The sequence below is a fragment of the Lolium perenne genome, chromosome 7 (assembly GCF_019359855.2).
Source record: "Lolium perenne isolate Kyuss_39 chromosome 7, Kyuss_2.0, whole genome shotgun sequence".
Taxonomy (NCBI): domain Eukaryota; kingdom Viridiplantae; phylum Streptophyta; class Magnoliopsida; order Poales; family Poaceae; genus Lolium; species Lolium perenne.
The window spans coordinates 283,977,056-283,988,836 of NC_067250.2; the positions used below are offsets into that span (position 1 = coordinate 283,977,056).

Sequence of the window (11,781 nt, forward strand, 5' to 3'; positions counted from 1 at the left end):
TGGTATCCATATAATTTGGACAATGGGATTGCAACGAAATTAGATACCGCTTTGCTAGTTACGATCGATCGAGAATTAAGTTAGTTGTAGATTGACTCTAAGACCATTAGAATCTCATCTTGATCCGTGCACATGAGAAATGCACATAGTGTGCAATGATATGCAGTGCACATGAAATTGAGGGATATCATCTGATCGAGATTTAAATTAGTTCTAGATCAACCGTGAACTAGCTGCATGCCAGCTGCGTCCAATCGGTTATCTATGATTTGATTATTTATTTTGTGGGAAGAGTATAATATCAATTATTTATACACATCCTACAAGAAACGGACGTTACCTCTAGCTAGTGCTCTATGATTTAGTAACATAACTCGTAAAACTTTTTTTTTTCACCCATCCCACATTGAAATACTTCTTCTCGATAGTGTATATGTTTTTTGTCAAAAATTTAAGAAAGTCTTGATATTTTTATCATACTCGCTATATAGATACATCCGAATATTGAAGGGACGGAGTATGCAGAGTCGCACACTACTACCTGCTTCACCGAAATAGACGCTAAGACGGTTATAAACGCGGCAAGCAAATAACGAAGAACGATAAAGAAAACGCAGCAGAGACACGAGATTTAACGTGGAAAATCCCATCCAACACAGAAGGGGAAAAAACCACGGGCGCCAGCCAGCAAAACTTCACTATATCGGGGAGTGTTTACAAACGCCGTGGGTTATCTTATAATCTGATAAACCCTAGCCGGTGGCTTACAAGATGTATATATAGGCGGTGCCAACGATCCGCTATGCTTCGGCCCAAGCCTACCGGCGACGGGTCTCGCTCTGCTCGTCAGAAGTTAACCTCCCTTTAGTATATGAATTTGGATCACAATACAACAAACTTCACCTTGAGACAAATTTCATCTTGTAGCTTGAACTTCAACAATCTCCTGAACAACAAAGAAAAAACACTTGCTGGCGCCAATAGCCACTTGGGCTAAACAGTTATACCAACCAAGCTCGAGCAAAGCTCAAATTTGGAAACATGATGAACTGGCTTTGTCATCATATCAGCAGGATTATCATGAGTACTTATCTTGCATACCTTCAGTTTACCTTGAGCAACAATGTCGCGAACATAATGGTACTTGATATCAATGTGCTTTGTCCTCTCATGGAAAATTTGATCTTTAGTATGGTATATTGCACTTTGACTGTCAGAAAACAAGTTAATGCAAGAATTATCTCCACAAAGCTCAGCATACAAACCTTTCAAAAACAGACTATTTGCAAGCTTCATTAATTGCTATATATTCTGCTTCGGTCGTAGATTGGGCATCAACAGATTGTAACGTTGCCGTCCAACTCACAGCACATCCACCAACAGCAAACACATAACATGTGAGGGATCTTCTCTTATCCAAATCGGCAGCAAAATCTGAATCCACATAGCCTACGAGTCTCTCACCGGTCTTGTCAAACTTTAAGCAAGCTTTGAATGTGCCACGAAGGTACCTGAAAATCCACTGAATAGCTTTCCAATGTTCTTTACCAGGATTAGCCATGTATCGACTGACCAAACTCATAGCATATGACAAATTAGGGCGAGAACAGGCCATGGCATACATCAACGAACCAACAACACTAGAATATGCAACTCGTGACATGTACTCAATATCTCCATCAGTACTAGAACATTGCAATACTGACAACTTAAAGTGAGGAGCAATAGGTGTACTAACAGAATTTGCATCATGCATATTAAAAGATGAAGAACTTTCTGAATGTAATTTCGCTGACTAAAAAATAACACACTAGATTTTCTGTCTCTTGTAATTTCCATACCTAGTATTTTCTTAGCAGCACCAAGATCCTTCATCTCAAACTCACTACTTAATTGTGACTTTAAAGTAGTGATCTCTTTCTTGCTCTTGGCAGCGATCAACATATCATCAACATATAACAGCAACATCAAGTATATTGGTGATCCATTAACAAACTTGATATAAACACAACTATCATACTGAGATCTTTTAAACTTATGTGCAATCATAAATGAATCAAACCTTTTATACCACTGTCTTGGAGACTGTTTCAGATTATAAAGAGACCTCTTCAACTTGCAAACAAGATCCTCCTTACCAGGCACAACAAAACCTTTAGGTTGGTCCATGTATATCTCCTCATCAAGTTCACCATGCAGAAAAACAGTCTTTACATCTAGCTGCTCAAGCTCAAGATCATGCATAGCCACAATACCAAAGAATGCACGAATGGAACTATGCTTCACAACCGGAGAGAATACATCATTATAATTAATACCTGGATTTTGGTTGAAACCTTTTGCTACTAACCTTGCCTTAAACCTCGGAGGCTCATTAGGACATAAACCTTCCTTTCTTTTAAATATCCACTCACAGCGGACATCCTTCTTTTGTTTAGGCAAGGGCACAACATCCCATGTGCCATTCTTGTCAAGCGATTGCATCTCCTCTTGCATAGCAGAAATCCAATTCACGCGGTCAACGGATGCAACAATCTTAGTATATGTAGCAGGTTCAGTATCATGCTCCACCTGTTCAGCACAACTCAAAGCATGATGAACAAGATTATATTCTTCAATTTAACGAGGACGTGGATCTTTGTTACGCCTCGCTCTATCAGTAGCAATGGAACTATTTGCTGGCTGCAAAACATGTGATGCGTGCTGAATAACAGTGTTATCATTTTCAGCAATATCATTTTCTTTCTCCTCCACGTGCTCCACCTTCACGCTAATCCTCTGTTGTTTATCATCAGAATTATCAGAAAAACAATAGCATCAGTAACATCTATAGATGAACTCTTATAAAACATGACAGCCTCATTAAAGACTACATTCCTGCAATGCAAAATTTTCTTAATTTCAGACTTCGCTACGCTTCAGCCCAAGCCTACCGGCGACGGGCCTCGCTCCGCTCGTCACAAGTTAGCCTCCCTTTAGTATATGAATTTGGATCACAATACAACAAAGACACTACGTGAATCAGTCAAGGTGCCGACGGCCAGAAACCGTCGGCACAGGCCACTTTGGCCGTTGGCATAGGCTGTGCTGACGGTCACTGTCGGCACAATAAAGCCTCGGCCCAGACCCATTTTCCGTTGGCACAGGTTAGCCGTCTTCATGGAAAATCTAGCTCAAATTATTTCAAACAAAAATTCATTTTTTTAAATTTCCTTAATCTCTCATATATTTTAAACTCTAACTAAACTTAATGTTAATTCAAATTACACTAATGGTCAAACTTCCCGCTCGGACACCCATCCTCAAACTACTCCAACCCTACCACGCTTAACTTCTCCATTCCTTTAGGTTCAGCTTTCAAGATAGATTTAACACCTTGTTGATAATACTACCATACCAATCCTATTAACCTTTAGACCGTGATATCACAACTCTTTATAATTTTGACATTTAAAAAATTATTTAAATTCACATCAATGATTAAGTAATAATAATCTTTATGCATAATTCAATTGTTAATTTTATTAAAAAAAATCCTGAATTTCTGCAAAAACTAAAATACTCCTGCTTTCATATTTTCATTTGGAATTTTGAGAATCTCAAAATTGGCTAACCTGGTAAACCTTGGTGAATTCAGTTGTAACTTTTTTCCACGGTCATTTTGATATATTATACATTTTTTCCCAACGTCGTATGCACCAGAAAAACCGTTTTACCGATAAATGACACAATTTTGCAAAGAAACGTTTGAAATTGAGTTTTGTTAAATTCTGTTGCATGGACATCTCAAAGGATTTTATTTTTTGAAATATTTATCATTTTATTTCATTTTTTGCAAAACTAAAAAGGCGATATTGATCCATGTGGGTGTGCGTGGAGAAAAAAATTTGTGTGCCATGCCGTCGGCACAGGACCTGTGCCGACGGCCTTTTTCTGTGCCGACGGTAGCCGTCGGCACAAGATTTTCTTTGCTGACGGCTTTCATGTGCCGACGACCTTCTTCGTGGCCTGTCCTGTTCGGGACCTGTGCCGACGGCCCCAATAAATTGTCGTCGGCCCAGAATTTGGCCGTCGACACCTTGATTTGTTCCCGTAGTGAGAGCACCTTATTATTTACTACTTCATTCACTTATAACTATCTAAAAGGGCTTATATTTTGGTATGAAGGTAATATCTAAGTTGAAATTCATAAATCTGACAGTCTTGCAGGTCTCCTGTTCCTAAGTCTATCATTGCCCGTTTACAGCAAGGTATTAATCATGGACCGATCAGCGCCATGGCGGAGTAATTGTTCCTTTTCACAAAAGATCCATAACTGTACGTAACATATAATGGATGTCACTCCAAGAAGTAGGAATCGTGTGTGACGAAAGAAGGGACATGAACTCCAGAAATCCTTTCTTATCACTCTGGAAGTCTTGAAGGCATGTTCCTCGTGCCAATTGCTGCCTGCATCTATATCTCAGATTCTCAGCACCATATCATTGTGAGTAGGGCACGTATACCCGCAAAAAAAAGAGAAGATAAGGCCTTGTAGCAGCTGGGGCTCCTCTGAGGCAAGATCACAGGCGAGCATGAGTTAGCTAGCTTGCCCATCAACGTATTGGCGGTCTGCAGCTTGGGCGGTATCGTGCGTGCGTGCACGCCTTCAACCTTTGTCCATTGCAGCAGTGAAGAGGACGAAGGCATGCAGGTGCACCTGGGACCTGACGGATCATTACGAAACCCCTGTCCTTTGTCGTTTATCGTGGCAGCGATCTTCTTGTCGTCTGCATGCGGCCCGGCCAGTGGTGGCCATGACCTGTACTGACGAGTTTCTTGTCACCGATGCACCGTACTCAGTGAAAGAACAAAATGTGTGAATACCCCGATAGTGCTCGCGAAGAGGAAGAAGTCACGACGCCAGCGCAAACGCCGCGACTGCTACGGCTACTTCCAGGTATGTCGACAGGCTATAGGCTTTATGAAAAGAATTATTCTCTATTTACAGATGTATCATTACTTTTCGTTCGTGATCTGCGCTGTCAGAAAATGGAGAACTAGATCTGTTTACGGATGTCTGTACACGGTTGGAGGACACGGTGAGGGATAATTTTTCCCTACATGGGTGACAGCATAATCTACGGATTGGGCCTCCGCCTTTACCTTAGGCGTTTTACATTTGCTCATGTCTGATATCTGATATGTAATTCGCCTTTTTAGCACTCCAGACTTTTGATACTCTTTGAACGGTTGTGTGCATCTTAACTGCGCAGAGGTCTGGGTAATTGCTTTTTATGAATAATAAAGCGCACATTATCAAAAAAAATTATAAATATATATAAATATCCTAAATATATCAAATACACTCCGTCTGTGCGGCAATAAGCTACCAAAAACATCATAGATGCATGTTGCGGTAATGAAATACTCACAAGAGCAACGAAATACTCACAAGAGCAACGCTTAAACCACCACCTAATATAACATCCGGAAAGCAAAACAGTTTCTTTAGAAGTCAGGGGGTGGGTGGTGGCGGCATCGACTCTTCGGCGGGTAGCGCTCGCACGGATGCTGGCTACCATCCTTGGCTGTGTGGGCAGCGACTCTGTGGCAGGTAATGGTCTGGCGGGATTATCTCTCTCCGGCGTCGCGCGGGGCAGATCTGAAGGCCATTCATCTTCTGTCAGATTCGTGGCCTTACCGGTCGCCGGAGCTTGGCTGGGTGTGTCATGGTGGGTTGTGGGATTGGGGCATCAAGGAGAAATTCCTGGCCAATGGCCACCACGGTTGTGGCGCTCGCGGGTATCCCTCCCTCGCTGGAGGCGCTGACGGGCATCACTCCCTCGCTGGTATCCCTCCCTCGCTGTGGCGCCATCGAGGTTTTCCACTCCCTCCTACCAATCCCTTTCTGCCCGGGTGAAAACCCAATTCCTCTCGGAATGGGCGGTGTCTACACCTACAACATGGTGATTTTTTTGTAGGCGCTGGTTTGGGTGAATGGAGTAGCGATTTGTTGGTCCAATTTGGTTGGAGGCAGTGGCAGGTTTCTTCTGCGGTGCATTTCTTCATTTCTCCGGCAAAGGATCCATTTGTTTGAGCCGATGTTCCTTCGTGGCACCTGAAGTTTGCGTCAAAGCGGGCAAGTTCTCATGTCTGGCGGTGAAGTTGGTCTCGTGGTGATCTTGGCTGTTCTTAGTGGCCATTCCAGGCTTTTGCTCATTGGTTTCAGTGTCCATGTCCTCTGTTCAAGCTCTAGGGTGAACTACTCTGGCTGACGGTATGGCGCTCTTCGATCCAGGGTGAGGAAGTATGGGCTTCCTTCGGCTTCGGAGACGGATTAGCCTTTGGCCCTTTGATGTATGCGCAAGCCGGTCTCTCCTCGACGGCGAGCTCCCTCCGAGCGTTAGCTTTCGCCCCTTCCCTCCGAGTAGTGTCCATGTTGTACTGATGAGTTTCTTGTAACCGTCGATGCAACGTATGTACCTAGTGCAAGAACAAAATGTTTGAATAACCCGATTGTGCCCGATAAGTGGAAGAAGTCGCATCGCCAGCGCAAATGCCTAGCGACCGCAACGGCTACTTGCATGTATGTTGAGCCGGTTGTAATTAATATGCCTACCGTTTTTATATAAAAAGAATATGGCTTGTGCTTCCATAAACCCACAAATCTTGAAATAGTGTAAACACGGAAGACATATTTTCCTAAGTGAAACACAAGAACGGTTGAGATTAAATGATACCTTTTTAAAATTAGGGATAGAATGGGTGAGGTTAAATGAGACCACGATACCTCTTCCCAAATCAGCAGGGCCAACCACTTCTTTTAGGCCGAGTTGTACTGGTTCGGGCGCTCGATTGATAGTCATCTGTTTACATTGGCCCGAGTGATTAACATGGTAATCAAATAAGTACACTGATGATCCACTCAACACACAGTGTACGTACCAAGAATCATCCAACCAGAAGTTCTAGCACTGAAAGGAACCACAAAGATTACGCTGTTTCCAAGAACGACCTTTACACTGAAGAACACAGGAGAGGAGACATATATACACACGAGCTGACCGTGGCGAACAACAAACAGAAGACCCTACGAACCAGCGGCTACAATTACACATTTTCCCATCACCTATCCTTATTTATTCAGATATTTATACAGACGCCCCCATTTTCCTCATCCCCGGCCGGCCAAATCTTGCTCCGGCGATCAACGTATAGGCGCTCCGTCCGCTCCTGCTGTCACCTACATGGAGCACTCGGCGGGGAGGCCCTGGGCGACGCGCTTGGGATCGGTGCAGTAGTTGTAGATCATGTAGTTGCTCTGCACCCACCGCATGCGCTGCTGCCGCGTCAGGTCCAGCTCCTGGTTGTACCACTCGCCGGCACCGGCGCCGGCGGTACCAGGGGCGGCTTCCGTGCCGACGGAGGCGCCACAGCGCGTTTTTCCGCCGGTGACGACGACGCAGGCGTCGGCCTTGAAGCCGCGGTAGGAGGCGGAGAATGGGGCGTGGGACCAGTCCGTCTTGACGCGGCCGCCCTGCGTGGCCCAGTCGTCGGCGTTCCAGAGGCTGGAGTAGAGGCGCATGGGCTTGTTCTTGGGGAAGGCGATCCCCTTCCCCTCCAGGTTGCGGAAGTCCCTGATCGGCATGTCGTCCACCATGAAGCTGCATTTACAACATACCAAATTGGTCAGTCCATGTGCTCGCGTTCTTGAGAAAGTGTCAAGCTCTGGCGAAGCTAGCTTACATGATGTGCTTGGGGTTCCAGAGGATTGAGTAGGTGTGGAAGTCCTTGGTTGGATCGAACCAGAGGCGGAACTGCTGCTCCCGCTGGCCCTGGCCCTGCGTGAACACGTTGGTGTGCAGCGTGTAGGGCTGGCCGGTCTCGTTGCCCAGGAACTCGAAGTCGATCTCGTCGTGCGTCGCCCCCATCGACGACAGCTGCATATACACCACACTGAATTAGGCACACAGATTAACCAAACTAAAGTGTCATCCTAAATCACTGAGAGCGTGCGTGCGCGCTTACGTAGTATGCGGTGACGGTGCCGGCGGAGTTGCCGGCGACGAGCTTGAGCTGCATGTCGATCTTTCCGAAGAGGTACTCGTGCTTGGACTGGAACCCGGAGCCGGAGATCTTGTCCAGCCCCAGCGTCAGGAGCTGCCCATTATTCAGGATCTTGCCGCGGCCGTCACCCCACGTGATGTCGAACTCCTTGTCGAAGCTCGCCGCCGCCGCAACGGCACAAGACACCAGCAGGATAGCCAGCACCGACACCGCCATGCGAGCCATGACTTGCGTGCTCTGCTCGATCCGAAATCTTACTCTACCCAACTAGCTTGTGTTGTGTACCCAGGAGGCCAGGAAGATGAGTAGAGTGTAGAGAGCTCGATCGAAGCTTGTGTTGTGTACTTGTGTGTGATTCGAATGAGCAGAGCGTGAGGGGTTTATATAGGGGTTTGGAGATTAGCTTTGCGTGCCGGATGTATAGAGGGTTCGGCGAATCGAAGGAGGAGCTTGCCAGCACGGCGTAGTGCGTGTGAGTTGGCGCCAGAGGAGAGGAGACAGGGCAGGACGGCGCTGTACGTAGAGAGCACCAGCGGCGCCTGAGAGGACGTACGTACTGTAACACATTCAAACCGATCGAGACGTGCAGCAGATTTCTGGATGGATGCAACGGCACCCTAATCAGCATGTCTGGCATTTGAGATGAGATGGCTCGTGTCTAGCAGACAAATGGCACTGGAGAAAGAAAGAAACGCTTGAATACATCCATGATCAGGGCATCAGGCCATTAGCAGGGGATGGATGATCAGCTTTTTCTTCTTCCGTTTATGTGAGCATCCAAGTGTTGTGTACGTGTTGGATCAATCAAAGACTTCATTTCACTCTCGTGGTATTTGATGTCGATTTATATATAAATGGACACTGCACTAGCACATTTTTGTTTAGATTTCTTGCTTACGTGTAGTGCATGAAATTTAACATGTTACCAAAGTTAAGCTCTCTTGTTTTTTTTTTCAAGCAATCCCACTGGTCGAATTTCATTATCATCAGATAACGAAATACATCGTCAGCGGCTCAAAATCCAGAACACAAAACAAAAAACAGCAGTGAGGAGGGGCGCCGCCTACTGCTAGCGTTCAAGAGGATTTAAAGGTTTAAACTTTATAGCACCATAAAGGCTACTATATATCCTACCAAGGGAAAAACGCACCAAACACACCTTCAGCGGATTACACGCATATAGCAAAAGCACCCACGATACAACCATAATGTCGGGGGGATGGCCCCCGGTAGGCCAAGACTATGACAAATAAGCCATAATGAGGTAATGGTAAACCGGATCAAAGAGTAATCTGGATTCTAAGGTTAAGTTCAGCTAACCGGAGTTGGTACGAACCGGTATCCCAGGAGGAGTATACCGAAGTACTGGCTCTAAGGGTTCGTGTGACTAAGTGCAAAGGTACCGAAGTTCAGAAGGAAAGGTATCGGGAACCGGTACCAGAGTCACTGTAGCATGTCGGCACTTTGGTCAAAGATTCCACCAATGACTAGAGGACAAGGATGAGCAAAGCACTTCATCTTTAATCGAAGCCCTGTCGCCAAAGCAGATGATGACGCAAAAGGTACCGGGCGAGGTCATCGCTCCCTAATTAAAGACAGAACCGGCGCCAACAGGGCCAAAGTAGCTTTATAAAGTAGCTTAGCTCATCCAAGATTCCATTACGGTTTCTTCCCTTGTAAGCCACCCTCTCCCCTATATAAGGAGAGGGGGCACACACTTGCGAGGGGAGATCAGTTAGGTAGCTAGTAGCAGAAATCTTGTACGGTACACATCTTCAACCTCTGGCCAAGGGCTAAGTTCATCAATACTTACCGGATTCTTTTTTCCTATTCCCTGTTAACAAAACCCTCCCCCGGATCCTCTAGCGCACATTCGGCCCCAGCTTAAGCCATCCTGTGGCATCTGTTGTTTCCACGACGACACATAAGTTGAGATAGGCAATCACGCGGCATCACCGTCTTGACCATCTTCTTCCATCCTCCAGGCATTTTGTTCTTCTCTATCAACATCCATCAAACGGAGAGGATGGCGACCATCTGTTGTTGCAGAGTTACCTCCAGGAGTAACAGTACCATCAGCCAATTTCAGCAATCCATCAGCTCCTGTAGGAATGTCTTCAGCGTCTTTTCCTTCATGCAACCATGCCCAGTGTTTAATAAACACAGTGGAGTAACTAATTAGTTCAAAAGGATTTTTTATCAACTTGTGTTCAAAACAAGCCCTATCATTCAGCTTCCAAATAGCCCAGCAAATAACAGCCAACCCAGCAATCTGTGTATTTATACTAGCAGGCATGGATTGAGGGAACTACTAGAAAATTGAGTGAGGAACAAGGTCTAGAAGGAGCACCAATTGCCTGACCAACTGTACTCCACATAAATTTTGCTGCAGTGCAGTGAAAGAAAGGGTGACAAATGGATTCATTTTCATTACAGAACTGACATATAGCATTCCCCTGCCAGGTGCGTTTCAGCAAGTTGTCTTTGGTAGCAATAGCATCATGCCAGATAAGCCACATCCATACTTTTATCTTGAGAGAAATCTTGCTCTTCCACGGGTGCTTAAAAGTCTTATCCATCCCACAGCAACACAAGTGTTTATAAACAGAACTGACAGTGAATTTGCCACTTTTTGTCCACTTCCAGAAAGGTTTATCTGGTTCATCATTGAGCACAGTTTGAGCAACTATATGGCATAGCCCATGTATCTGTAAGGCCAAATCTGGATATATCCATCTCCTGAAGGAGAAGCTCCAGTTCAAAGCAGCTGCATCAGCTATTGTAAATTTTTGTTCCACACATATTTCATATATATCAGGGAATCTTTCCATTAGAGTCATTTGGTCAGACCAAGCATCTCCCCAGAAACTAGTATTTCTACCATTGCCTACCTTCATTCTCCTGCCTTTCAGATATATATGTTTGACCTGAAGCATGTCCTTCCAGAGTGGGGAATCACCAGGTATATACTTTGTATAGAAAATACCTCCCCCTCTCATGTATTTTTGTTTTATCAAATCCTACCAAGGACCAGAGCCATATTCAAGTTTCCACCATCATTTGCACATCACGCTGTTGTTGAATTTGTATAGATCCTTCAGACCCAACCCACCTTTCTTATTTGGTTTACATATCCACTTCCACTTGACAAAATGATATTCCTTTTTATCAGCACTCCCATCCCAGAAAAAGGATATTATTGGTTTATCAATCTCCTCTATATTTTCTTATGTAGCAGTCTCATAGACATTTGGTATACATCAATACTGGATAAACAAGCATTGATTTTAACTACTCTTTCTCCAATACACATGGAGTTTCCAACCCAGCCACTCAGTGGCGGAGCGTGAACAAAATACAAGAGGGACAAGTTTCATAGAAAACAAAAAATAAGCACAAAAACGAGGCAAGTGATAGAACATATGTAATATAATATCAAATGCCAATGTTATGGTAATAAATAGATAATTTGTTCATGCAAATACATCAGATATAACTAGTTAGAATATACTTGGACATTGTGGATAAGTAGTTTCTGATACTCCAAAATAAAAGACCCCTTATACTGACCAAAGATAGCTAAATATGACCAATAACACTAGCTACAGAAATGCTCTTCGATTCTTCTTGGGTTTGAAATCAACAATTACATCTTCATATGAAATCAAAAGAAAATAATCAAAAAATGTTTAGAGGTAAGAAAATATTTTTTGTTTTCAGAAAATGTGTTGG

The 11,781-nt window shown here is 44.4% G+C and overlaps 1 protein-coding gene across 1 annotated transcript; it reads right to left on the bottom strand.

Annotated features, from left to right (window-relative positions):
- Positions 1-7,087: 7,087 nt before the first annotated feature.
- On the bottom strand, positions 7,088-8,405 carry LOC127312440 (probable xyloglucan endotransglucosylase/hydrolase protein 23). The gene is made up of 3 exons (XM_051342969.2): positions 8,011-8,405; positions 7,729-7,922; positions 7,088-7,646 (listed from the first exon to the last, which is right to left on the bottom strand). Exons 1-3 carry the CDS (start codon positions 8,272-8,274, stop codon positions 7,226-7,228), a joined length of 879 nt encoding a protein of 292 aa, XP_051198929.1. The 5' UTR covers positions 8,275-8,405; the 3' UTR covers positions 7,088-7,225.
- Positions 8,406-11,781: the final 3,376 nt, after the last annotated feature.